We start from the raw sequence: 25,415 nt of genomic DNA on the forward strand, positions 1-25,415 counted from the left end.
CGGTGGTGGTGCTGTGTGTGGGAGAAGCCGCCTGTTGGTGCCGTTCTGGGGCATGTGGCTCAGAGGAATGGGGCCGTCTTCCACCCTGACCCATCGATGAGAAAAAAAGAAAAAAGGCGACCGAAAGGGGGATGCACAGCGGGGCAGGAGAAAGGCAGCTTTACAGGCGGAAAATTGTGGCTGCTGAAGCTGCTGAACATGGAGAGCCGCTTGGTTTGTGGGATAAGCGGTGTCGTGGGGGAACAGTGAGTTTTTAGCAGACACTGGTTTGATTTCCACTTTGTTCTTCGAGCCGTTTGCGTTGTTAAACACATCTGCAACGATGCGGGCTGTGGACCGGAGCAGGACCGCCGCGATTTTACTCTGCCTTTTCGGATACCTTTTCTCCAAAGCTGCGACCAAAACATTACAGGAGCACACGGCTACACAAGGTAAGAAGTCCGTGCGAGGTGTTTTGCCAGAGAAAGCGGCTCGTTGATTGTTGTGGAGGCCAAACGGTGCCGCTAGCAGCTCGGATGCTGATGTGATCTAAACTTGGCTAACGTTAGCGAGTAAGCTAACGGAGAGCGAAAACTTCTCCGTCTGTGCAGCGCTGCAGATGCTTAATTATAAGCACGGTGCTGTGTTTAAGGGGTTAAAACCATTTCAGGTCGTTTTATATGAGATTTGTGGGGTTTAAATAAAGAAAAAAATACTTTGTTAATGGTCGGAGACGTGCCCTCATGTTGTCCAGCTGCTGTGATTTATCATTTAAAACACTGCTGCGTTTAGTAAAGTCGCTTTTAACCAAGTGTTTGTGTCTGTCTGTATATCATAACAAACCTGATTTACGTGCTTTTTTTTTTTCAAAAGGTAACATGGCATTTTTGGAAGAAGACAGCTGTGTGTCTGTGTTCCTTACATGTAAGGGTCGTGGTTCGCGTCACAGAGTCTGCAACCATCGACCTTACTCAGGGGTCCTGTTGCAAGTATATCAGTACCTAGAGGTTATATATTGTTCAAGTAAATCTTGTATTTGAGCTCGGGATTGTAGTACTTTTGAACCATGATAAGTATGCAGATTATGTTCGTAACTGAAATGCCTTAAAAGGGAATGAAAACGAGTCCACTCACGTTTTCTCATCAACAGTTGGGCACTTTAATATTAATATGTGCTAAAAATGTAAATTTCTGAATAACAATATCTCATCGCTAGATTATAGCTGTTTTGTGCTTGCGTATCGTTTTTGTTGTGTTAATAAAGATTATTTTTTAAAAAGAAATGACTTAATTGATATTACTAGTTACACTTCCTCAATCAGCTGGCAACTAATCAAATGTTTTCTCAAATTCATAATGGCTGCTTAGTGTGTATAAAACAGACTGTAGTAAACGTTGTGAGGATGTCTGACGTAAGAAGGGCCCGTTTGCACAGTGTAGATGCAGCATTTACTGTAAACAAACCATGTAAAATCTAGCATAAAATGTACTAAATGGCATAAGTGATCCAATTAGTAGAGTGACAGAAAATTAGCTATCAGTTTTTTTGATGAATGTGAGGAAAAGCAATTAATGCTATTGTAGGTTTTCCACTAACAATATGCAGGTTCTCTTTGTCTCATAAAAACAGAGTGTTTTTGGCTTTGGCCCTGTGTGTTATTAGCGAATAACACAGGGGGCTACATTCAACCACAGATTCAAACTTGTGCACCCAGTTCTTGTTGTTTTTAAGTCGTATAATATGTAGGTATAATATGTTTGACATGATTCCCCTAAGAAAAAGTAGCAGTTCAAAAAAATCATTAAAAGCTCACAGTTTACATTCAAAATCTGACCACAGCATTGCAACAGTATTACAAATATTAAGGGCAAAGTGAAATCACATTAGCGCCTTCTGTTAAAAAAAGAAAGAAAGAAAGAAAAACAGGGGAACGTGCACGTTAATTTCCCTTCAGTTAGATCTGTACAGAAAACTTTTCAAGAGACACGCTCCTCAGTGTGTCAAACAGCATCCTTTTACCACAGCAGCAAAGTTCCAAAGCAATTATAAATCACAGCAATCTGCTGGCTTCTCATTCAGTCTCTGACTTCAAAGCTACCTTGTCATACGAGCTACTAATGTGGAGCCACATCTGTTTAATCCATCGCTTTTATCTCTCACTGCACAAGCACACAAACATCAGTCGTCTGTGTTCGCTTAGGTTTTTCTTTTTTAATAGGGGGTGGCCTACATGCGGTTCTTTCACTACACCAGGAGTGCAAATGTAAACATACAGAAACTGTCACTGTAAATCAGAGTTGGAAAAGTGCAATGCTGGGCTCTGGTTTTCCTTTAAATCATGATTATTTCCTGATGTTTTATAACTGTTATTATAGCTTGGGAGATTCTAACCTAGTCTAGGTTTAAGGTTTGTGATCAGGCATGAAAATGGCTCGTTTATTATCACAACAAGCAGCTCTTGTTTGAGGTAAAAACAGGGCGTAGATGTTTTGAAAACTCACAAGATTGGGGCACTTTGAAGTCAATCCCAGCCTCTATCTGCACTCTTGTTCCTTTCCCTTTTCTTTCTCTCTTCCTCTGGTTTTCATTTCGCCTCAGATTGACCTTCGCTTGTTCCCGGGGGGGTGCGTTCAGGTCGATGCTGAGAATTTCTCCTACACTGTCCAGCAAGTATGGATGAGTGGAGCCAGACAGACGATCTACCCGCAGATATAGATCTCACTCACATTACTGCTGCCCTTAATAGGCATGGCGTTGCATCTGAAACAGACAAACATTTGCTGAAGCTGGACAAGGGCTGCCAGGAAATACACCAATCAAATCATATTGTCACCAGCTAGCCAAGCTTGATTTTAATCACGAGATGCTGGCGTGAGTGTTAACATCAGCCTGCTTCAGGGAGGTCATGAGAACACACTGCATTTACAGACAGGATGAATGACCTGCTTGGCCACAGAGGAGTATTGCAGTAGTACAGAGTACAGTATTTGACCTATATATTTACTGAAGTAAAATAAAGCGGGCCCATTTACCCCTCTCAACCATGATGTAACGCAGTTGCTTTGTCCCCTGCTGAGTTAATGGGATTGACAATCACTACCTAATCTTACTTTTAATCCAGTTTAGAGAAAATAGCAGGCTGAATCTACTGATAGCTGGTTTCTTTGCTTACAACGTGTGCAAGAGTTTTGAACCACCCCTCATATCTTTACATTTAGCAATAAAAAGGAGAAATGGGTGCAGTGATTTATGGAAATATGTGCAAACATAGATGGGAATGCAGTGTATGAGGCAAAAACAGAGTTTGTACAATTTTAACGAGCTTGAAAGTCAATATTTGGCATGACCACCTTTATTCTTTATTGCTGCCTGAACCTTTTTAGATCAGCTTTCTTGTAGTGTCTGTAAGTAGTATTTAGGAATAGTTCTCCAGGCTTCTTGAAAGACATTGAAAGCTCCTTTTTGGATGTTGGCTTCCTTTTGTTCCATTCACAGTCAACATGATCCCACACTGCTTCAGTAATATTGAGGTCTGGGCTCTGGGGAGTCCAATCCAGGACTCGTAGTGTGTTTTTTCTATCCAGGTTTCCTTTTACTGCACTGGAAGCATGCTTGGGATCATTTTCATGTTGAAATGGGAAGCTGTTGTCAGTCGGACCATTTCCAGATGGTACTGCATGGTGGATGCAAATTTGGTGATACTCATAATTATTCATAATTCCATCAGTTTTGACAAGATCTCCAACCTTACTGGCTGAAATGCAGCCTGAAACCATGATGGTCTCCACCATGTTTTACAGAGGCCTGTAGACACTCACTGTTGTACCTCTACCATATTGTTGACAATTTTAACCAAAAAATGTCATATTTGGATTCCTCCTTCAGACCTGTCATTGGTTATTTCAGTCTAGCTTCAGTAAAGAAAAGTAGATGGATAAGCTAAAGGGTCAGATGCATTTCTCAGACCCTGTGTCAGCTCAAAGACTCCACTTTAGATACTGTTTCTCTTGCTGTTGTTTTTTTGTTTTGGTTTAACAGTTCTTTTGTCCTCCACATGGCCAGTTTCCTCAAATTAGTGCAAAAATAAGTTTGTCTGTCAAAGTGTGTTATCTTTGGTATTTTTGCATAGATTCAGCTACAAAAATGGAACATAATATGTTTTTGAGACAGGTTGCTAGTAACAAAGTGCCTAAAATATAATTTAAAAATTGGTTCTTTGCCACATTTCCATTAGGTGTTGACACAGCACTGGTTGCCTGAGGAAGTTGCCTTTTTATGCTTGAAGGATTCATGGATCGGTGTTTAGTAGCTTAATAAACAAACAAAAAGAGCATTCTCTAAAAATGATCTGATACAAGGACTAGGTTTGGAGCTATTGCCACAGTCTCTTTAGCAGAGGAGATTAAACTGTCCTGTGTAGCACAACAAAAAATGCATAAAGCTTAAGCAGTTTTGTAGACAATCAGGCTCCAATTGGTTTACAAAGTGTTTAATTGAATGGCCTTACTGTTCTTACTTCAAGTGCCCAACACAATTTTGAGCTAACTAGACACAAGTTAGGTGCTAGTCTTGTGCTAAAAACACGTGCTTCAAAATATATCTGCAATCACGTGTTGTCGGTCTGATGGTAGCCAATAAAAATGATCATAGCTAGATTTAGGAAGATCTGGGTTGACTTGTTCAGTTGGCATCTTGTCAAAAAAAGTTATTGGGCATAAAGTTGAGTTATAGTTACTGGATTTATGAGTTTTTGAAGTCCGCTTGAGTCCAAGTGACAAATTGAAGTGCTTGGCTCTGAGTTTATAAATACCAGGACTGTTCCAGGACTAGCTTTAAGGCGTTCTTGTCCACATCAGATTAAAATCCCTTTTATAGTTTAGCCAGATTGCAAAAACATCCTGATATCTGTGTGTTGAACTTGCTTACTAACATGGGCCCAAAGATGGCAGAACAAAGAACACTCGTTTTAATTTGTTCCCTACCTGTTAGTTGATGAAGACATAGGAAACCAAACAGCTGCAGGGTTGTTTTCATATATCAACACAGGACTTTGGTGGGATAGCAGTTATTAGACTGATTCACATGACGTAAAGGCCAAAAAAGCTGTTTTACCCTGTTTTCTTGTTATTTCTGACCATCTGAAATAAAGGTCAGTTTACAGTAAAATGAACACAGTTAACAAAGTTGGTGTGGCTCTGATTTTGGAAGATTCACGAGCTGAATGTTTTGCAAGTTTTTATAATGACATCACTTTAAACTGGCGTAGCTCGTAACAAAGTGCTGATTACAACGCGCACTGAGTGCTTGCATGCCTTCTGCTGTCATATTAAATATCTTCACTTAACCAAACCACGTGTGCAGAAAGCTTCTGCTTAACTAAGCTCTGCTTGGAAGAACACCAAACCATCTCACACGCCCAGTGGAGGCCAGCCGTGCTACCCATTCCTCATTTATCACACCTCAGTTTCATAAGGCTGAAATGATCGCTCTCTCCCAAACGTAATTCAAACTAGAAGGAAGGAAAAAAATCAGGCACACTCATTCTCTCTTCCTTGTTGTTTACCTCTTGGTTGCATCTCTTGCATCCAAGCACATTCACGTACACACAGCTATCCTGCTGCTTTTGCTGCTGAGCTGGGGATAATTGGTCTGAGATGGCAGTGCTGGTCAAGGGGAAACTCTTTGAAGCCTTTATTCTCCATATGGTGCTCAGTGCACACACAAATAGGGAGAAACAGCTATGGAGGTTTAGCTGGAGAATTGGGGGTATTGGCCATCCCTCAGGGTGCTCAGAGGAGACTTTTAGCTTGTTTAACAATGATGTCACCTCTGTACTGATTTATTGGACGAGGACTGGGAGGGGACTACATTTGTGTGCGTGTGTCAGTCTTGAAGTCTCCCAGGGGATTTTTTTTTTTTTTTTTTTAAGCGAGCACAGCTGGTACCCGTAACAGCATATCAGGGGGAGTGGGACAGGAAGTGAAGTCAAGAGCTCTCCAGTACACTCGAGAAAGCAGTGGAGGGTTTCCGTCATGGGGAAATCCAGTCTGCCTGTTTCCCAATTCTCTGCTGACGCAGTCCAAATGTTTAAAAAAAGAAATCCCAGGAATGAAGTGGATCTTTACACCTGTGGATAATTATGTGTTGCTCAGCCAGATCTTTTCTTGTACTAAGCAGCCTGTAACTTCCTCCCTTCCCAAGTTATAATTTGGTGCAGAGCTTGGTTTTTTTTTAGGTGGAGCGTGCACTCGGGCTGAACTCTCTCCTACACATTGTCAGAGTGGTTTCCCGCTGACCAGAGGATCCCTCGGTGGGGGGAGGGGGATTTGTCAAGCCATGTATGTGTTACCGTGTGTGTCGCTGCGGGTGAGGTTTAAAGGAAACATTAAGACAAAATTCAGTGAGAATGGGGGGAAGGTGGGCATGTTTTGGTAATGGTAGGGGGAGTGGTGGGGGGAAAACCTTTCAGCCACAATATAAAGGCCACCGTTGGTCAGCCTGTGACCAAACAGGACGCAAATTGTCATGTGTGCAAAGATGGGGACGGTGTGGGGTTTTGTGGCTGTGAATTATAGTGCTCTCTACCAAGTTTTTTATGATGACTCTGGAATGTGAAGATTAAATTTTAACATTTGTTTGTCAGAGTGTTTGACTTCCCTCCTTTAAGATCTGCAGGTTAGCTTAAGGTTGAAATTCTCAATTAAGGCAATAGTAGAGTGAAATAGAGGGATGTCTTTGGAGATATGACAGCGGATGTAGGGTTTCTGCAGTGAAAGACAATCTGAGTGTGTCACAGTGTGACTGCTGCAAGAAGTGTGTGATATCAGATAGATGTGCCGCATATTGATTTCAAAATCACTTTGGAAATTTAACATCGCACCTTCCTTTAGTTCACTTGACGTGACCGTATGTGTCGCTGCGTCTCAAACTTTATGTGGAATGCTCCAGTTCTGAAGCCTGTAGAAGGTCATGCCTCACACACCCTGCTATTTTTATCAATCATTAACAACAAACAATGATACATAGTTTATTTTTGCTTAAACATATGCGCCGTGTTTGTTTTCCTCAAAGTAAATTTGTATACCCATTAATTTCCTAAATCTCCCTTCATATTTTTTACATGGTTGTTCACCTACATCCTGCAGTTTGAGAAGCATGGGTATATGTAAAGATTCACTGTTTAAATAATATCTGATAATGAAGGGTATATCAGGAAATTAAAAAAATCACGCACCCATCTCAAGCACAGCCTGATGGGTAGTGGTTGGTTGGTTGTTAATGTCGACCTCATTAAACTCTTTCGGAGTATTTCAAGAAAAATAAAAATAGACCGGTCCTGAAGAAAGCAGGTTTTTCCTGATCTGAAGTCTGAACCATAATGACATCAGTGGAGGTGTCATATTCTGTTGACTTTATTTTATTGTGCAACCTTGATTAGTGTGGTTCAGCTCAAAGTTTGTGGAAATATGGGTTGGGTGGCTAGACTATACAGAGCTCATTTGATGGAAAAGAGCTGCATTTAAACCTGAGAGCACTCTGGTCATGGCTTGTTTATTGTTTGCTATATTTTGAAAACAAGGCTAGTTTTTGTGGTCCTGAATGACTCAGGCTAATGGACGATAGAAGGTGGATACTCCCCCCCCCCCCCCACCCCCACCCCAAATAATAGAGAAAAATCATTATTACTTTTTATGATAAAGTTTCAGGGCATACATTGCAGCAGTGATATTCACAAGCCAATTAGTTGTGCAATACATCAGGGCTTACCTGAAACGTGATAGTGTATACAGAACGTAATAGAGTCCAAGATTTATTAATACCAGTGTTAATGCTAATGGAACATTTTTATTACTCCATAGGCAATTTTCGGGACACAACGTTTGTCTTTTAACGTTTTAATTATTTTTCGTCTCCGTCGGAGAAGGTGTTTGTATGTGCAGTTGTTTTTTTTTCCCCCTTTCAGCTCCAAGGCTTCTTTGAGAGAGGGAAATGGCCCATTGTTTAGAGGGGAAGTGGCACTGGCGGTTGTCCAGGAAATGGTCAGACAGCCATCACTGTGTGACTGGCTGGGATTTGGATTTGTAAGCCAAAAGCCTGGCACTGACGCTGAAAATAGCTAAGACGATGGCATTTTAGGTGGCTGTAATCATAGAGGCCTTGTGGGGTTTTTTTGTATGTTTATCAATCACTGTTCACGGAGACTTGACATCTTACAGCTGTTACAAATAATGAACTCTTGTCTTCACAGATGTGACTCTGAAGGTTCACCTGAGCGATGCCAGCACTCACCAGCCCCTGGTTGGAGCCACCGTACAGCTTTTTGCCAATCGTACTTCTTTAACAACGGAAACCTCATCAGCCGACGGCAACATTTACCTGCGTTTTCCCTATCGCCTTGGGACACCGCTTGTTGTCACCGCAACTAAACAGGGATATGTGCCTAACTCTGTGCCCTGGACTCCCTCCAGATTACCTGGTGTGTGTGTGTGTGTGTGTGTGTGTGTGTGTGTGTGTGTGTGTGTGTGTGTGTGTGTGTGTGTGTGTGTGTGTGTGTGTGTGTGTGTGTGTGTGTGTGTGTGTGTGTGTGTGTGTGTGAGAGAGAGAGAGAGAGAGAGAACTTGTACATATATTTTGAGAAGTAACCAGATTAACAAGAACAGTGTCTCACTAAACTGTGGCATTAACGGATTATTGTTTTTATGTTTTTATATGTGTGAAGAAAAAAAAGTACAATTTTTGTGCCAGGTGTGTGAGCTAATGAGTGGAGTGCTCCATTACTAATTTATAGCTTTAGATGCCAAAACCCAGCAAGGGGGCTGCTTAAGCTTCCCTTTCACTAACACACACTCACGCAAAATACCTCCCAGGAGCCCGGAGTGTGTGTGTGTGTGTGGGAAGGGGCTTATTATGAGCCAACGGAACGGGGGCCAATTGGATTATCACGCTTACCAGCTCTGAACAATGGGCGAGTGAGGGGAAAAAAGGAAGGAAGAGCAAAGAAGTGCAGTTTGCTGGGTCAGGCTGCGGTCCTGCACAGCAGACAGGATGAAAGCAGGACTATTAAAAATGCATAAAGATGATTTAATGACTTGTGTTTCAGAGTGATTAGTAAAGTGGTAGATTAGAGCTTGTTTCTGATCTCATAGTGAAGTTATTCCTATACACTGTGTGTGTGTTTTTATTTCTCCTCTAGTATTTTCATCTATCAGCCTGGACCTGCTGCCAGAAAGAGCTGCAACTCTGATGGTGTACGAAGATGTTGTTGAGATTGTTCCAGGATTACAAGGTGAACACACTGTCTGTGTGTGTGTTTGTATGCAAGTGTGTGTGTTTGTGTGTGTGTATACAGTTTATTGTTTTTAAAGGAAAATCAGACTTTTAAATAGAATTATTTCATTGAAATAGAAAGATTATAACATTTTGGTCCATCACACCTTGGGCAGACATATTGGCACTATCTCTGCGCACACACACACACATAGGAAATGACTCAGTCATAATGTTTATAAGGCCTCGGTCACACTGGTGACCGGTCACAGACTCCATGGCAACTACAGGTCACTGTGGGAAACTGTATTCCCAAACCTGCTGCCAAGTGGTTCTTGGTATTACTGGGTGGCTGCACCACCTTGTTATTGCATTTAGAGCCCAACCGGCAGGTGGATATCATCACCTGATATTTGCTGTATCCGCATTTGTCATGACTAATAAATAAAAATTTTAAAAATAAAGAAAAACTAAAGAAGAAACATCACTCAACCAAGCATTATTCTTTGTGGTACATAGTTGCTCCATTAGAGGAAACACTGCAATTTCCCTGTTAGCAACACATAAAGCTGCGTCCCTACTGGAAGCGATTCACGCTTTGTGCATTACTTTGAAGCTGAACGCTATTTGCTTGTGGGCGTTCCAGGCTCTGGTTCCCTCTAAACTTATTTACTATTAGTAGGTGAGGTGAGGAAGACGGGACAAAAGATACACTGTGTAAGAGAGCCAGAGTTTAATAATTAATAATGACTAAATAACAGTAGTAGTGTTTAAACACTCAGAAAGTAAAAAAGAGGAGTGAAGAAGAAATACTTAGTGCATCATGGGAAATCCCCAGCAGCCTAGACCTACTGCAACATAACTAAGGGAGCATTCAAGGTCACCTGATCCAGCCCTAAATATAAGACTTATAAAAAAGGAAACTTTTAAGCTTTACCCTAAAAGTAGAGAGGGTGTCTGTCACCAGAATCCAAACTGGGAGCCTGAAAGCTGAAGGTTCTGCCTCCCATTCTACTTTTAAGTACCCTGAGAACCACAAGTAAGACTGCAGTCTGAGAGGGATGTGCTGTTAGGATAATTAGGTACTGTGAGATCTTTAAGATATGATCAGGCCTGATTATTCAAGATTTTATTTGGAGGAGAAGAAGGATCTTAAATTTGATTAAGGGAGCCAATGAAGAGAAGCCAATATGGGATAAATGTGCTCCTTGTTTCTAGTCCCGGTCAGTACTCTCACTGCTGCCTTTTGGATCAACTGAAGGCTTTTCTGGGGGGGGGACGACATCCTGATAATAATATAGTCCAGCCTAGAAGTAATAAATACATGATATTTTCAGTATGACTGGGAGACAGGATGTTTCTAAATTTAGAGATATTCCCCGAAAGCAATGCTACATATTTGTTTAATGTCCTCACTGAACTACATACCCTGGTCAAAAATGACTCTTAAGATTCATCATAGTGTTACTAAAGGCTAAGATCATACCAGCCAGAGTAAGTATCTAGGACAGAGTACAATAACCTCAGTGTTTGAGTATTTGTAAGAGAACTCAAGTTGTGATGTCATATTTTGTCATTTTTGTCATTGGCGACAAGTGTTTGTTGTTGTTTTTTAAACATATTTAATACACTCCTAATAAAAAAATGCTATTTTATATTAAATGGCCTGTTATCAGGAAAATATCTAATACCTGATATAAAGAAAACACACCATATAGACATAAATCACAAGCGTGTCTTTGTTATTCCGCTTCTTTGTTTGGGTGTAATTACATTAGATAAGGCTTTTTCATTCAGGCAAATCAGTTTGGTCTCTTTGTCTGTCGACTCTTTTGTGTGTCTCTGGCCGACAGGGGAGTAATTTAACTTGTCAGCTGTGTTGTCTGACTAATATAGATTTCTCACATAAATATACAGGCTCCATTAACATATGAACCTCTTGAAAACACACTGCCCGTAGCACGTGGCTGAGCCGGGCACAGTCCAGCCCCCTGTCCTGCACAATCTTTCATGATGCTGTGAACTTGGACACCCAGGGGAGTGATGAACCCGGGCGTGTGGCAGAGGGAGGGATAATAAAAGAGGGGGAAAGGAGAAGAGGAGGAAGGGAATGTGGTATTCATTGGGAAGTTGTGGGCGGAGAGAGTGGGAGAGAAGGGGGGGATGGGTCGAGCAGTGTCCAACAGAAGGAGGAACAGATGAGGTGAGAAAAAAGTGGAGGGAAAAACACAAAAAGAGTCAAGGAAGGGGGCACACAAAGAACAGCAACAGGCTCATTTCCTCTCTGAAAAACAGAACCGCAGACAGGAAATAACATTCACACCTGAATTTTTAGGACGAGCTTTAGTCTGAAATGTGAAAGTGTCGCTCATACTGCACGCCCAAAAATCATGTTGAGCGCAAGGAGAAACCCAAACACAGCGAACACTCGTGTACAGCTTGATCCATGTCTCACTGCTCAAGAATGTGCACTCGGCACAGTTGGACCACAATGACATCACCTTGCTGAATTCCACTACATGCTTTTTGTTTTTCCGTTTATTGTTTCTAATCTATAATTTGTTGATTTGTTGAAACTAGATGCCAGGCAGCCATGATGACAAATCAAAAAGAAACAATTCATTGCAAAATATCAGAAAAGAAAATCACGTTGGCCAGGAGAGAAAGTCGACCAGGGCGTTATTGATCTAGAGCTGCCTCCATTAAGCTTAATTTGATGTCTGAATTTATAAGAAGGCACTAGGAGTATAAAGCTGCCTTGTAAAGCATGTTCAAACAAACATCAGTGTGCATGATGGACTCTTGAGGTCAGGTGATTTCAAGGTTTTAAGCTCACATTGCTCCATAGTGTTTAATAGGGAGACTGAATATATCCTATACCTTATATATTCTATACTTATACGCTATATACTAACTGAATTAATTGCCATTGTCTTGTATAAATTTGATGAATTCCGTGGAATTTTAGATGTCATTCCCACTTTCTCCACATTATTATTGTTACTATTATTATTATTTTATGTTAAAGTCTGTGTCAATTATCCAACTGAAATACTCGGACGTATTTCAATAACATTTTAAATGACAACTCAGTTTCATTTTCTGTGTTACAGGTTTAAGAGTCCAGCCCAGGGTTAGTTTCCTGCACAGAGCTCTCAGTCTTCCTCCCAACACATCGTACGCCAACCTGACCGCGCTGCTCACCGTGGCAAGCTCCCCCTCACACATCCAGCACTTTCCCCACCTGGAGATGCTCAGTGGCAACGGCACAGGTAAAGGTTAGACTGACAGGTCAGAGCATATAGTTAAAGACACCTTCATAGAAACAGGACCGAGGAAAAATGTGCTGAGAGACTGTGAGGCGTGAAGAGTAGCAGGAGCAGCTCATCAGAAAAACATTACCCTCTCTATCTGACCTCCTGAAACACAATAACCCGTGTGTGTTTGTGTGTGCGTGTGTTTTCTCTCTGCTCTAACACAGCCCACGTGCCCACACTCTTATCCACATCTTGACATTGCATGGACTACACTGGCCTATAATACGAGCAATGACAAACATGTTCATCGATATGTGCAAACAAGGCTTATTTTTTAACATAATACAAAAATATGGATAATTAGAAATGGTCTTATCATAACATCCAGAAGACAGACTCTGGCAATGTTTTTGACAAGTTCACAACACAGCCAGAAAAATGATAAACAACGATCTCATAAATGTATTTGTTTATAAAAAAAATATGAGCTGATACGTCAACATCATAATCCTTAAAACCATGCAACAGACTGGTACGTTTTTTGTGTGTGACCCCTTTTTTTTCATGTGACTTGAATACCCCTTCAAAGCTGTCTCCCCCGACAGAGCGTACCTTCTTCCTCGAGGGGGTTTTGTGACACTTTCCATCCTCAGTCTTCAAGTTTTTTTCCGCCCTCCACCCCGTTTCCTTCTTTCCTGTCTTTTGCTTGTTTTCTTTCCTGTCTGTCTTCCTCTGACAGCCCTCCTTTATCTGAGCTGTTTTATGTTACCTCCCCCGCTGTCTGCTCCTTTCTCCGTTTCCTCTCCTGCGCACCTTACTCCCGCTTCCTTTCCTTTTCCCTTCATTTTCCTCTCTCACGTCCTCGTGTTTGCACTCTCACAGGCACGGAGAAGACGCTCGAGTTGACTCCTGTCGCAGCCATCTCTGTTCACCTGTTGGCCGGCAATGGAGTGGAGCTGCAGGTGACTGGGCCAATCACCTTCTCTGTGCCCCTCCCACCTGACAGTGGCCTGAAGGAAAATGATCACCTCCCTACTTGGAGATTTGACCCGCGCTTAGGTATGTATTAACAGAAACTCACACGTAAGCTTTTCTGACTTTCTACATTTAAGTTCAGGAAGTTTTTAACTCTGAAGGCTTTACTTCTGTTTATATGAGACCTGCCCTAGCTGATGTGTCGTAATTATTTGTGAAAAGAGCACATTACAAGCACTAACACAAACCACGTGCATGCTCACATGGTGCAGCCAGGTCATAATTTGTGGCTGTGTATCAGAGCGATGAATAGAATTATTCATACGATCATAAAAATTGCCAACATACAGCTACACATTAATCTCTTCACATCACAAGTTTGGACTGTGGATCCATAATCTGCCCGTGCTCAGTTAAATCTTGAACTGAACAATAGCTAAAAGCCCTGCGGTCTTGGCTCATGCAGCAGAGACATTTCAAATCTCTCTCAGCGCTCTGATTTACTCCTGCGATCTTAAATCTTTGTTGTCAGTCGTCCTGCACTGTGACACACCCAGTTCCTCTCAGAGAGGCTCCACTTAAAGACAGTGATTCGATCATCAGTTGACTCAGACGTGTCTGCACTACAAAACCTCCTTCTGCATGAACATTAGTGTCTCACCAGACCCACTGCTTCCTCGCATCAGCAGGAAAAAGCTCTGTTAGGACCCACTGGAATTATTTGGGGAAAAGCTGTAAACACACATCATAAGATTGACATACCACCTATTAATCTGAAGACTAGTGTATTAGCAAATGTTATGTAGACATTCATGAAATTATAATTTTGAAGGTGCACTTATGTCTACTTCTGTTTATTATTAACTCTCCTTTAAGCTCTGTTTTCTGAGGACAGCATTGGTTTTCAGCTGTTAAATGTGTCAGTTTGTTCTCTACCTAATTATATTATCACTGTTGTTTGTTGCTGTGCTTGTAGCAGATAATTTTTCACTAAAAGCAGCTGTCTGCTATGGCTGGAAAAAGGACTGATTAAAGCAGCAAGGGTGGGAAAACAAAGTCATAAATTTCCAGTCCTGAAAAACAAAATCGTGAACTGAAAGATACTGAAACTTGTGGAGTTGAGGGGAACTCCTGGCCGGGCATATTTCTTGGTTAATTCATCACTATTACTGATATCTTACAATTGGATTAAAATCCTAAACAGGTCGTACTTCCCACGTGTCCTGATATGTGTACTACATTCGTGCTACAGTCATTTCACAATAAACATTTTAGAGCTCTGATTTATTTGGCCAAACAGTGTCTGAAGATTGCTACTAGACGTGTTTAGTGAGCTCTAGATGGGCAGATGAATGGATAGAAAGAAAATAAAACATTTGAATGGCAAGTATTTTGAATTTCTCCTTCATTAGTTCAACTTTATTCCCTGTCTGTGCTGTGCAGTTTTCATCTGAACTGTAATCGTACGTCAGAGTGTTACACTGATTAAAAAACAGATCCACATTGGCTCCCGTGATACTTTCAGGATCTCAGGAGTCTGTTTTAAAGCGCCCAAAGTATCAACATGCAGGGCTTATAAAAAGGGCTTTCATTAAAGCTGAATGAACACACACACTTGTATCCTTCTCACAGCCTGTAGCTGCGAGTATTTCAACAACAAGAAGCCGTTCCCGGACCCCTCTCCAGGCTACATCTCATGTTCCTTAGCAACCCACCAAATAAGTAACACAACAGACTGGCCCATCTCCTGATTGAGTTTCTTCACTGAGCATTTAGTGGGTGAAATGTGTGCGAGTGTTAAACTGAAGATAATAAACAGACAAAAAGAAGTTTGAAATCCATCTGGTGCCTGCGGTGGAAGACTTCAGGCTGAGGATAGCAGCCTCACAAAGACGCTAGTATTGTTTATGAAGTGCTCGCATGGAGGAGGCATGAACATACAGAGAGAGAGAGAGGGGGAAACCTGTTTCACTTGTGCAACTGGCAACATGTCATGTATTGTTTGATGTCAAGCAGGCATGGGGAGGACTGATGTCATTCACAAACAGATCATGTTCACCTGGGTGTGCGAGTCGGGAGTCTGACGATGCAAATAAGCGCCGCTCGCTCAGATCAGCCGACAACTCTCTGCGGCTGGCCGTGTTGGCTTTGTGTGAATGGGCAAGAAGCAGAAGTAATATATGGGCTGTATTGACTTTATAAATGTTTGCCTTGTGTCTGAGTAGCTGCCCTGCTGTCTGTCAGTGCTGTATTGTACCGAAGCGTGGGAACAGGTCCGTCATTTGTAGCTACGAAACAGGTCAGCCACACAGAGAGGACTCCCCTGTGGAAAGGATTCAGAGAGGGACCTGGGTGAATCTGGGCAGGGCTGGGCACAGTGGTGTGTGTGTGATCGTGTGTGTGGTGCTGAGTCACACAGCCTCGCTCTCATTTCTCTTCTGTTTCTTGTGCCTGTTCCCTTATCTCTCCTTCCACTCCTCCTGTTTATCCCCTCGTTTCCTCTGCTTGTGATGTTTCCCCCCGTCAGCATCTCTTGTATATTTGCCTTTCCTCTTTGAATATCCTCTTTACCCTTTTGTTTCCTCCTTTTATTTAACATTGATGCATATTCCTAACCACTTGATGTTATATAACTTTGTATAAACATAGAAACAAAGTAGGTCTCACCGCGTTAGCCCTGAGAGCCCGAGGATCGGAAGTGTAAAGGCACAACACAGTGTTTTCCTGTTGAAGCAGATTTACTGGGAGCCAATCAGTCAATGCCTCTAGCTTTGTAGTGGTTTTCCATTCTGGCTATGCGGAGAGCCGCTATTGTACTCAGTGTACACTGCTCATAGGGTAACACTGTTATCTACACGTTGCCTCCTTGTGGGAGAGTTAAGTACTACCAAAACACTGCCGTCTCTAGAACAGGTCAGGGCAGACGTTTGAGTCGTTAATCACAGTATCTGCAGCTTTGGGGAGGGCAAAGAAAGTCACAAGTCAGTAGAAGACATTAAGCTGTGCGTATAGGTGGCACTTCAAACTATTATTTTGAATCTGTGCCACCAGACACATACACTGCTAACTAGACAGTTCATTATAAAGCTTCATCATCAAATGTTGATTTTAGTCACATTTTAGCCGTTCCCTTTAGCATCACCACAGTGCACAGGTGTCGAACTCCAGGCCTCGAGGGCCGGTGTCCGGCAGGTTTTAGATGTGTCCTTGATCCAATACACAGTACTCTTTTAATCTCAGTCTTCGGCTTCAGCTCTGCCACCTCCAGCTCCACCTGCTGCCTTTTCGGGTGGGCAACTCCAGGCCTCAAGGGGTCTGTGTCCTGCAGGTTTTAGATCTCACCCTGGGTCAACACACCTGAATCAAATGATTAGTTCATTAGCAGGCCTCTGGAGAACTTTGGGACATGTTGAGGAGGTCATTTAGCCATGGTAATCAGCTGTGTTGGATCAAGGACATATCTAAAACCTGCAGGACACCGGCCCTCGAGGCCTGGAGTTGCCCACCCCTGCCCTACATTATAGGTCTCACTGCCAACTTTTAAACCTTTTTACTCTTATGTTTGAACAAATATTTCAGAGTGAAATACTGTAATTAAATTGACTGGTTTACCCAAATGGCTATCATTTGGCTAAGATCTTGACCATAAATAATTTACTCCTAACACATTAAGAGATTAGCTGTCTTAACTCCATCCAGCCCCGTCTTTACATAATTAGGGGAGGCAGGTGAGCAGTTGCTGCAGCCAGTCCTCACAGAGTAATCTTTACAAAGTTTGTTTCCACATACTGTGATTTTTTTGTGTGTCTGTAGGTATCTGGATAAAGAGCAGCTGGGCTCAGGTGCAGAGGGAGGGAAACCAGCTCAGTCTAACCTACATTGTTCCTCAGCTGGGGTATTGGGTGGCTGCTATGTCGTCTCTACACACTGGTAAGAAAATCCATAGACACAAATTAGATTTACTTCACAAAACACATATTTTTGTTCTGTCATTTCTGTGGTTTACTTGACTGCAGAAATCCACCAAACCGCTTTTTCTCTGGTGCTTCAACACATGTCTTTGTAACAGGTCCAATGGTTGCAAAGGACATCAGCACGTACCACACTGTGTTTCTGTTGGCCATACTGGGAGGCATGGCTCTCATCCTGCTCTGTCTGCTCTGCCTCCTGCTGTACTACTGCAGGTGTGTGAAACACTTTGCCTTTACACAGACTATAGCAGGAGTTTCCAGATTAATTAGGGAATAGGATTTCAGTCCGTTTCTAGAACATGTGTACTGCTGCTTTGGATTTATTTCTCCGTTATTGTTCCAAATTTTACCTTAGCAGGCTGACAGGACAGCTTGGGCTTATCTCATCTCAAGAGCGGGAGTTTTGTATGCCACATTTAACTGAACATTAACAATACTTCTTTTGAATACATTCCTTTTTTATTGAATCCAGCCCCATCTGTCATCCTTCTGTCTGCCTAGGTTTACACGTTTATTATTTCTTCAGTTGTGATAACAGTACCAGAAAACAAAGCCCTGTACTAATAAAAGTTCTCCAGAGTAAGTCACATGGCAGTAATATAATTTTTATGTTGTTCAAATGTAAACAATCTGGACCCGGGCAGCTGCGCTACACAGTAAATATAAGCCCTCACAAATGCTGTTGTCAGTCTCAACTTGTTCCAACAAAAAGTCAGGGATGTATTTTTCACCATTAGAAACATTTGTGTGTAATTATTCAGATTTTAAAGATTAAACGTGCTCTTTGTCTGTGTTCACCCAGACGTCGATGTTTGAAGCCACGAGGGTCTCACCGCAAGCTCACGCTGTCCTCTGGACTGGACAGCAGTAAGAGGGACCAAGCCACGTCCATGTCTCACCTTAACCTCATCAGCAATGAGGTGTGTTTGCTCAGTGATCAGATGGCACAGTTTAAGGAGTTTACACATTAATGACTGTTTAAAGGTGTTGGAAATAGAAAACGCACCTAAGTCGTTTACTAAATATTCAATATTTTGGATGTTCTCTAGGTTCGCATAGCCAGGCTTTCTTTGCATTTGCTGTCTTTGTACACCCAGGCTTTCTACTTCAGGATCAGTCTGCGCTACATTAAAACAGTGTGTCTGATACATTATTTCACTGTTATTCTGCACAAAAAGACTGATTGTGTGTAGCCTACCTCAGCTGGACACACTATTTATTTATTTATTTATTTATTTATTTAATGTATTAGGAAAAAACTGCTAAAATTACTCTTTAGTTATTTAGTAAATATATTTATTTCACCACTCTGTGAACTCTAATGTGAAATAGCTGCATGTTAGAGCGCCAAACCTTAAACTGATTCTGTCTAATAGCCTTATAAAATGAGGAAATTGCATTACATTAGTCATGATATTACATCATATTAGGTTAACATGCGCTGTTTCCTCGGGATAAATAACCTACAAATAACTTGTATTCTGTTACCTGTAGTTCAGCAGTGTTAAACTAACTATTATACCTTCATTAATTACTGTGGGAATGCGTGACTCAACAGTTTTCATTTATACAGTGGTGTGAAAAAGTGTTTGCCCCCTGCATATTTACCAGTGTTTCAGATCATCACACAGTTTTTTAGAATTAGACAAAGAGAACCCGAGTAAAATGCAGTTTTTAAATGATGATTTCATTGATTAATGCAGAAAATTTATCCAAACCTGTCTGGTCCTGTGTGAAAAAGTAATTGTCCTTGTAGTTAAATCATAAATTCACTGTGATTTTGAAAGCTGAGTTCAGTTTCAATAAAAAGCCTGATTACTGGAAGACCTGTTGAATTAAGAATTCGCTCAAATAGAACCTGACAAAGTGAAGCAGGCTAAACGATTTCAAAATGTAACACATTACGGTATGATTTAAAGAAACAGATGAGAAACAACACTGACACTGGCCCAACTAGTTATTAGGTTTTGGGGGCAATCACTTCTTGGACTTTTTTCCCACTTCATAATCAACTCTTTCATTTAGAAACTACATTTTATGTTTACTTGTGTCATCTTTGTCTAATATTTAAATTTGTTTGATGATCTAAAACATTTAAGTGTGCCAAACACAAAAAAGGGAAATCAGGAAGGGGGTAAACACTTTTTCACACCTCTGAAGAACATAGAATCTACATCATTTTATAATTTTTACAGCTTGTCGATGGAGGGAAAGGCAGTAATATGTGGCCCATGAATTCAATTTAAAACAAAAAAAAGAGGAAAAAAAGACAGTGGTACCTGGTTCAGCACATGTTGCTATGGGGATTTAGATGGGTAAAAACTGAAAGCTCTGGCTTTAGGCTCAACATACCTGACTTGCTCATAGCTTGCCCCTAGGAAGGAAAACATGTATCGATGCTGACCTGTGCTCCTTAAGTGCACTGCATGGTTGTTTGTTGGTCCTGTGCAGAGCTTTGCTGTGGAGATCATTGTGCTGTAGCTGCGTTTGTGTGGTTGATCCTTTAACTTGGCCCCTGGAGCAGAGAAGACAGGAGTCATAATAACAAAGAACTTCTTTGTAATAAAGTGAACCTGAGTGTTTCAAAATGTTAAAAAATTGTCAGCTGCAGCCACTGTTTATGCTTTTCCCCTCATTTTGATTTTTCAACCAATCAAAAAGCTGTTTTTATGGATAACAACACACCTCCTTCACCCTTCTTAACACAAAAGAACACCAAGATGGGACCAAACACATGAATTACTCACACTATAGCACTCTACGTGTTTGAAATTAAACTACAGTGTTTGTTATGATTTGCTTCATGTGATGGTATTTAAAAACATTCTCACACCTGAATTTTGTTGTTGCCTTCAGGTGCAGCTGGAGCTTGTTTCCACAGGGACTGAGCCTGACATGACCACTCCGATGCTCAAGCCTTCCTCATATGAGCACCAAGACAATCAACGTCAACACAGCCTTATCCATCAAAACAAACACAGCCGCTCCTCTCTCGGCAACAACAGCCACCACGGATCATCTCTGGGCAATCTGACGCCTCGCAGCCGAGACTACCGACAATCTGTGGAGACGTTTCAACTGAGGGCTGCTCTATCATCGGGGACAGAGAGGGGTTACCGTCAATCATACACCTCCTTCTGTTCATCTAGCAACCAGATTTCAGATGCGTTGTCATCCACTAATCATGGTCAAGTGTCAGCTACACAGCTTAGCAGTGTTGGCATTATTGATTGCATCTCCCCTTCATCTCCTCCGCACTCCCCCAGCAGAGGGGAGGGAGGTGAGTGCAGGGCTGCTGACCACCTTCTGTCCCGGTCTGTGGACCACCTGGAGCGGCCCAGTCCCCAGTTGCTCTCCCGGCCAGGCCAGCTGCTCTGCTGCGGCTCTGTAGATCTGCTGAGTGGAGGAGAAGGCTACTCACGAGTGCGACCCACACTTGTGATCCCAGCACACTACATGCGGCTGCCTGGGGAGCACCCTCTGTCTGGTCAGGCGCTCCTGCTGCAGACTGACCAGCAGAGTGACTTAGAGACCATCCAGGCTGAGCTCAATGCCTCACATTCCCAGCAGCCCCTGGGGCAAACCCCCACTGACTGCGACCCAGGTCCAAAAAAGCAGGGTAGAGGCGAGGGTCTCTCAGGTCTGTCAGAGTCTCTGTCTATCCCAGGAGCTCTTGGGGAGTCAGGTCTTGTGGAAATAAACAGCGAGGACACCTTGCTGGCTGAAAAGACTTTAATGGAGCTGAGAGGAGGGAAGCCTCTGCCTCACCCACGAGCCTGGTTTGTCTCCCTGGATGGACGCTCCAATGCTCACATTCGCCACTCCTACATCGATCTCCAGCGGGCAGGGTGCCACAACAACAACAACAGCACACCAGGTGCAGGAGGTCAGCAAGGTAGCAGCCGCCAAGGGAGGCATGGCAGTTGTAACGATGCCAGTCTGGACTCGGGTGTGGACCTGAACGAGCCGAGAGCGGGGCGCAGGGGGAGAGATGCTGAGCAGGAGGAAAGGGGGATTGAGAAAGACAGATCAAAGGGGGCGACGCCAGCCTCGGCCTACACTCAGCTGGTGTTTGTGGATGATCTGAACGTGGGAGGCTGTGAGGAGGAGAAGTGCACCCACAAGGGCAGCAAATCTGGACCTGTCTTGTCAGACAAAGGAGAGAGTAACAGAGTGGATCAGGGGCAGGGGGATGCAGTGGGTAAAACAGCTGAGGGAGTCCAAATACAGGAGGAGCCACCCTCACTTTCCTCTGCATCCCCTACTTCTCCTCCGCCCCTGCCAACTCCAGAGGGAGTGACTTTCAGGACTGATCACGCGCTGCTGTCAGTGTCTCCGGATGAGGACGCAGCACACGATGATGCAGAAGAGGAGAAGAAAAGCCCCTGGCAAAGGAGGGAGGAGCGACCCCTGCTGGCCTTCAACCTCAAATGATTCACAGATGACAATTAAAGGAAAGATTTACATTTTTTCAAGTCTGTTTGAAGTAGAACACCAGTTTAAAGTTTTTTAAGTTGCCATGCTGTTTGTTTGTTTTTTTTAAAAAAAATCAGCGTTAATTAAACAATCTCTTTCCCATTCTGGGAAAAATTAATCAAAGTTAACAAGACGTTGAGCAAAGTTAAGTAAGGTTTAATCATAAAATCTCAGTGAAAACTGATCTTCAAGTTGAAATGAGAAGCACGCTAAATATTTAACATTTCAGACATGGGAGAGAGTCTCAGTATGAGTGCCATAAAGCAACGATAAAAAAGCATAACCACACTGCACAGCATTGCCGCTAAAAACTGGATTTGTGTGTTGCCAAGAGAGCTGTACCCCACCCCTCCAACTCATGCTCAAAGAATGAAGTGTCCTGTTCCAAGCAGAAGTGGTGTTGTTGAGGTTAAAGTGTCATTGTGTTCTTATTATTGCTGTTTTGAGCATTTTCTAGTGAGCTAAGCAACTCACAAAGTCACATTAGAGGCATGCTCAGTGGCAATCCTGTCCACTAATGTGGCTGAATGCATCCATTCTGGGGAGTGCAACTGTGATTTATTTCCTGCATTTTTCAATACACTTCACTTTCAGAGGCAACATCTTTTCAGGCACTATGTGGGGAAGGAAAGGTACTAGGAGGAGGAAAAATGATCAGGAAACACACGTGCATGTCGGCTCTGCTTTGAAACAGACTTGGAAGAGTGTAAATCTGCCCGTTAACCACAACTCCTCCTCTGCTCAGACCACAACATGAAGGATATATGTGTTTAAATTGAAGCCGTTTGTTCTTAATATAGCACTGAATCAATACTTTAGCACTGGGAGCCCATCTGGTTGAGAAATGAACACTTCTGCTGGACTCTTAATGACCACTGTTGTACTTCACTTTTCATGAAACACTACATAAACAGACCACTCGTCAGGCTTGGCAAACACATTGCCTGAGGGGAGACATAAAGACGCTGGAGGCACGAAATTAGGATATTTTATGCACAACAAATATATGCCTTTTTAATAAATAGCCTTGCAAGCATAAATGAACTGTAGTAGAAGCAGTCGATGGGTGGTTTATGGAAAATCCGAGACTACAAAAAACATTCTTTCTTGAGCCATATTGGCCTCAGTCCATTAGCTTAATCTAGTAACATGCAGCAACACTCGTTTGAAGGTTATAACCCCGGTTTGTTCACACTGACTGATGTCTGAGATTATGAAACATCTGTGCAAAACGGGGCAGCCATGTTCGAGGGATTTACTTTGAACGGTTGGTGGTATGTTGCTAGAGTTTAATCTAGCCCATCAGAAGGCTTTGTGGGAGATAAAGTTTCTGGACTGAGGAGGTTTAACCACTATCTGCTCTGTAGCATAATCAGATAATGTGACACACCGCTATGCTGGTGGGTAAGGATGTAATACCACTTTAAAGCCACCCAAATAAGTTGTGAGGGATATTGGTATGAAGGGTTTTGTAACTGTTGAACCACTGACTGGTGTATTTTTTTATGTTTTGCTTTGAAGGCTATGCATAACTTTTATATGGCTGCTTGATGCCTTTTTTTGTAATTTTAATCATTATAATTTTAATTGCCAAACATGAAGTATTTTATCTGAGAATAGGCTATTTTTTTTCTTTCTTTTAAATATGTTAAGGGCTTTTCCTCCGTACCCACCTTAACGTTCAAGCTATAAAAGCAAACGCTCGATAACCTTTCACCTGAAATGCAAACTGTATTTTCTTCCTGTGTTTCACCTCCATTTGAACCACTCACCCACGATCCAAGTGCCTTTGAATAGCCTGACTCTACAGCAACTGATTACCTTATTTATTTCTCACCTCCTTTTGCCTTCGTCCACCCTCCCCCTCCTTCCTACCTCAGCCCTTACTTTCTCTCCTGCTTGTGAAAGAAAGCATGCAGTAAACTTCAGCACTAGCGTATAACAAGCTACACTGCAGACATCTCAGAAAATGTCTACCAGCTGCTGCAATCGTAAAATCCTCTACAGTAATCAGCAAGAGTTCAGTCTCCCTCAGAGTAAGCAGTTAACGATGTTTTGTTTTGTTTTTTTTAATGTGTGTGTGTGTGTGCATGTGTGTGTGTGGCACTGAATATGTGAAACTACACTGCAGGTCGTTTCAGTGCATTTTCTTATTTTTGTGTTTTGTGGGTGAATGTTTGTCTGAAATGTGTTTTGCAGTGGCGGCTGAGTTGATGCTGACTGATCAACATGCATCCAGTCAAGGTTCACATAGACAAAGCAGCCATATTACAGAGTGTGTATAGTCTTTCCTTACCTCTGCCTTATCAAAATAATGTGTGTCTTTGTGTTATGAATGGCCTTTTCTCTTTTAGTTTCCCACACAGCAATCTCCCCTTTTAGGGTGGATGAGCAATACAGTATCTTTGAGTGTGTAAATCAGATGCTTGCATTATATTTGAAGCCTGTTATTCTGAATAAACAGCCAAACTGGAATTAACTGAGTGTGCATCTGTTTGCAAAATTAAACCTCTATCTCTTAGAGCAAAAACTGTGTTTTTAGGGGAGTGCATTTAAAGGACACCATGAGGACGAAGTACTGTTCATACGCTAATCCAGATAGAAGTTAAAATGTATTCATGTGGGCCACTTTATTGGGTACACCTTGCTAGAATCAGCTGGGAGCCCTTTTTGCTTTCAGGTGGCTGCATATCCATGATGGGAATCTCGAAACAGCTGCCAAGAAGATGTCCCGCACACCTTTACACTACCAGCCTGAACCGTAGAATCAGGATGGCTCGATGCTTTTGTGGTGTTTACTCCAAATTATGTCAGTACCATCTGATGTTGCAGCAGAAATCAAGACTCGCTAGGCAACGTTTCCCAATCTTCTGTTGTCCATTGTTGGACTGTATACTCAGTTTTTTGTTTTTAGCTGACTGTGTGGTCTTCTGCTTCTGTGCTTCTGCATATCTTGGTCATAACGAGTGGTTATTTGAGTTGCTATCACCTCAAAGCAATCTGGCTATGACCCCTGGCCTCTTCATCCAGAAAGCTGCCACTCACTCGACCATTCTCTGCAAACTCTATAGAGATGGTTGTGTGGAGAAAAATCCCAGTAAATTGCCAGTTTTTAAAGAAACTGTTAAATTGACCTGTCTAGACCAGCCTGTTTACACACAGGGTGGTTCTTGGTGTCAGATTTACTTTTCTTCTCTATTCTGATGTTCGACTTGAACTTCAGCAGTTCCTAATTGCACCAAACCGCTGCCATTAGATATTTGCATTACAGAGTGGGTGTACCTAACAAAATCGCCGTTGAGCGTAAATTAATGTCCTTTCTGAGGGTAATTTTTTTTTTAAACAAATTTATTTGTAGTACTTATCATTATAAAGCTTGAGAACATACAATGGCAAAAACATTTCTCATCCTTATTTTTAGATAGGTCAGATATCTACAAAAACATATCAGTTATACCTCCATGGTCACCAACAGTCCCAGACTCACTG

The 25,415-nt window shown here is 42.2% G+C and overlaps 1 protein-coding gene across 2 annotated transcripts; it reads left to right on the forward strand.

Moving 5' to 3' along the window:
- On the forward strand, window positions 1-24,405 carry fam171a1 (family with sequence similarity 171 member A1). 2 transcript variants are annotated; one of them, XM_085178656.1, is made up of 9 exons: window positions 1-431; window positions 8,229-8,456; window positions 9,174-9,266; window positions 12,361-12,519; window positions 13,387-13,563; window positions 17,293-17,409; window positions 17,549-17,663; window positions 18,253-18,370; window positions 20,307-24,405. In XM_085178656.1, the coding sequence occupies exons 1-9, from the start codon at window positions 323-325 to the stop codon at window positions 21,882-21,884; spliced, it is 2,694 nt and encodes an 897-aa protein (XP_085034782.1). In that variant the 5' UTR covers window positions 1-322; the 3' UTR covers window positions 21,885-24,405. The 2 variants fall into 2 exon arrangements, with proteins under 2 accessions (XP_085034782.1, XP_085034783.1); XM_085178657.1 differs by having other exon boundaries at window positions 1-245.
- The last annotated feature ends 1,010 nt before the right edge of the window (window positions 24,406-25,415 follow it).

The sequence above is a fragment of the Neolamprologus multifasciatus genome, chromosome 11, assembly GCF_963576455.1.
Source record: "Neolamprologus multifasciatus chromosome 11, fNeoMul1.2, whole genome shotgun sequence".
Taxonomy (NCBI): domain Eukaryota; kingdom Metazoa; phylum Chordata; class Actinopteri; order Cichliformes; family Cichlidae; genus Neolamprologus; species Neolamprologus multifasciatus.

What these genes read in the sequence shown, in the direction of transcription:
- fam171a1 (XM_085178656.1), top strand. Translation starts at nt 323, where the DNA reads ATGCGGGCTGTGGACCGGAGCAGGACCGCCGCGATTTTACTCTGCCTT. An exon ending in GACTCCCTCCAGATTACCTG is followed by an intron (nt 8,457 to 9,173) that starts GTGTGTGTGTGT and finishes TTTCTCCTCTAG; the next exon opens with TATTTTCATCTATCAGCCTG. An exon ending in GATTGTTCCAGGATTACAAG is followed by an intron (nt 9,267 to 12,360) that starts GTGAACACACTG and finishes TCTGTGTTACAG; the next exon opens with GTTTAAGAGTCCAGCCCAGG.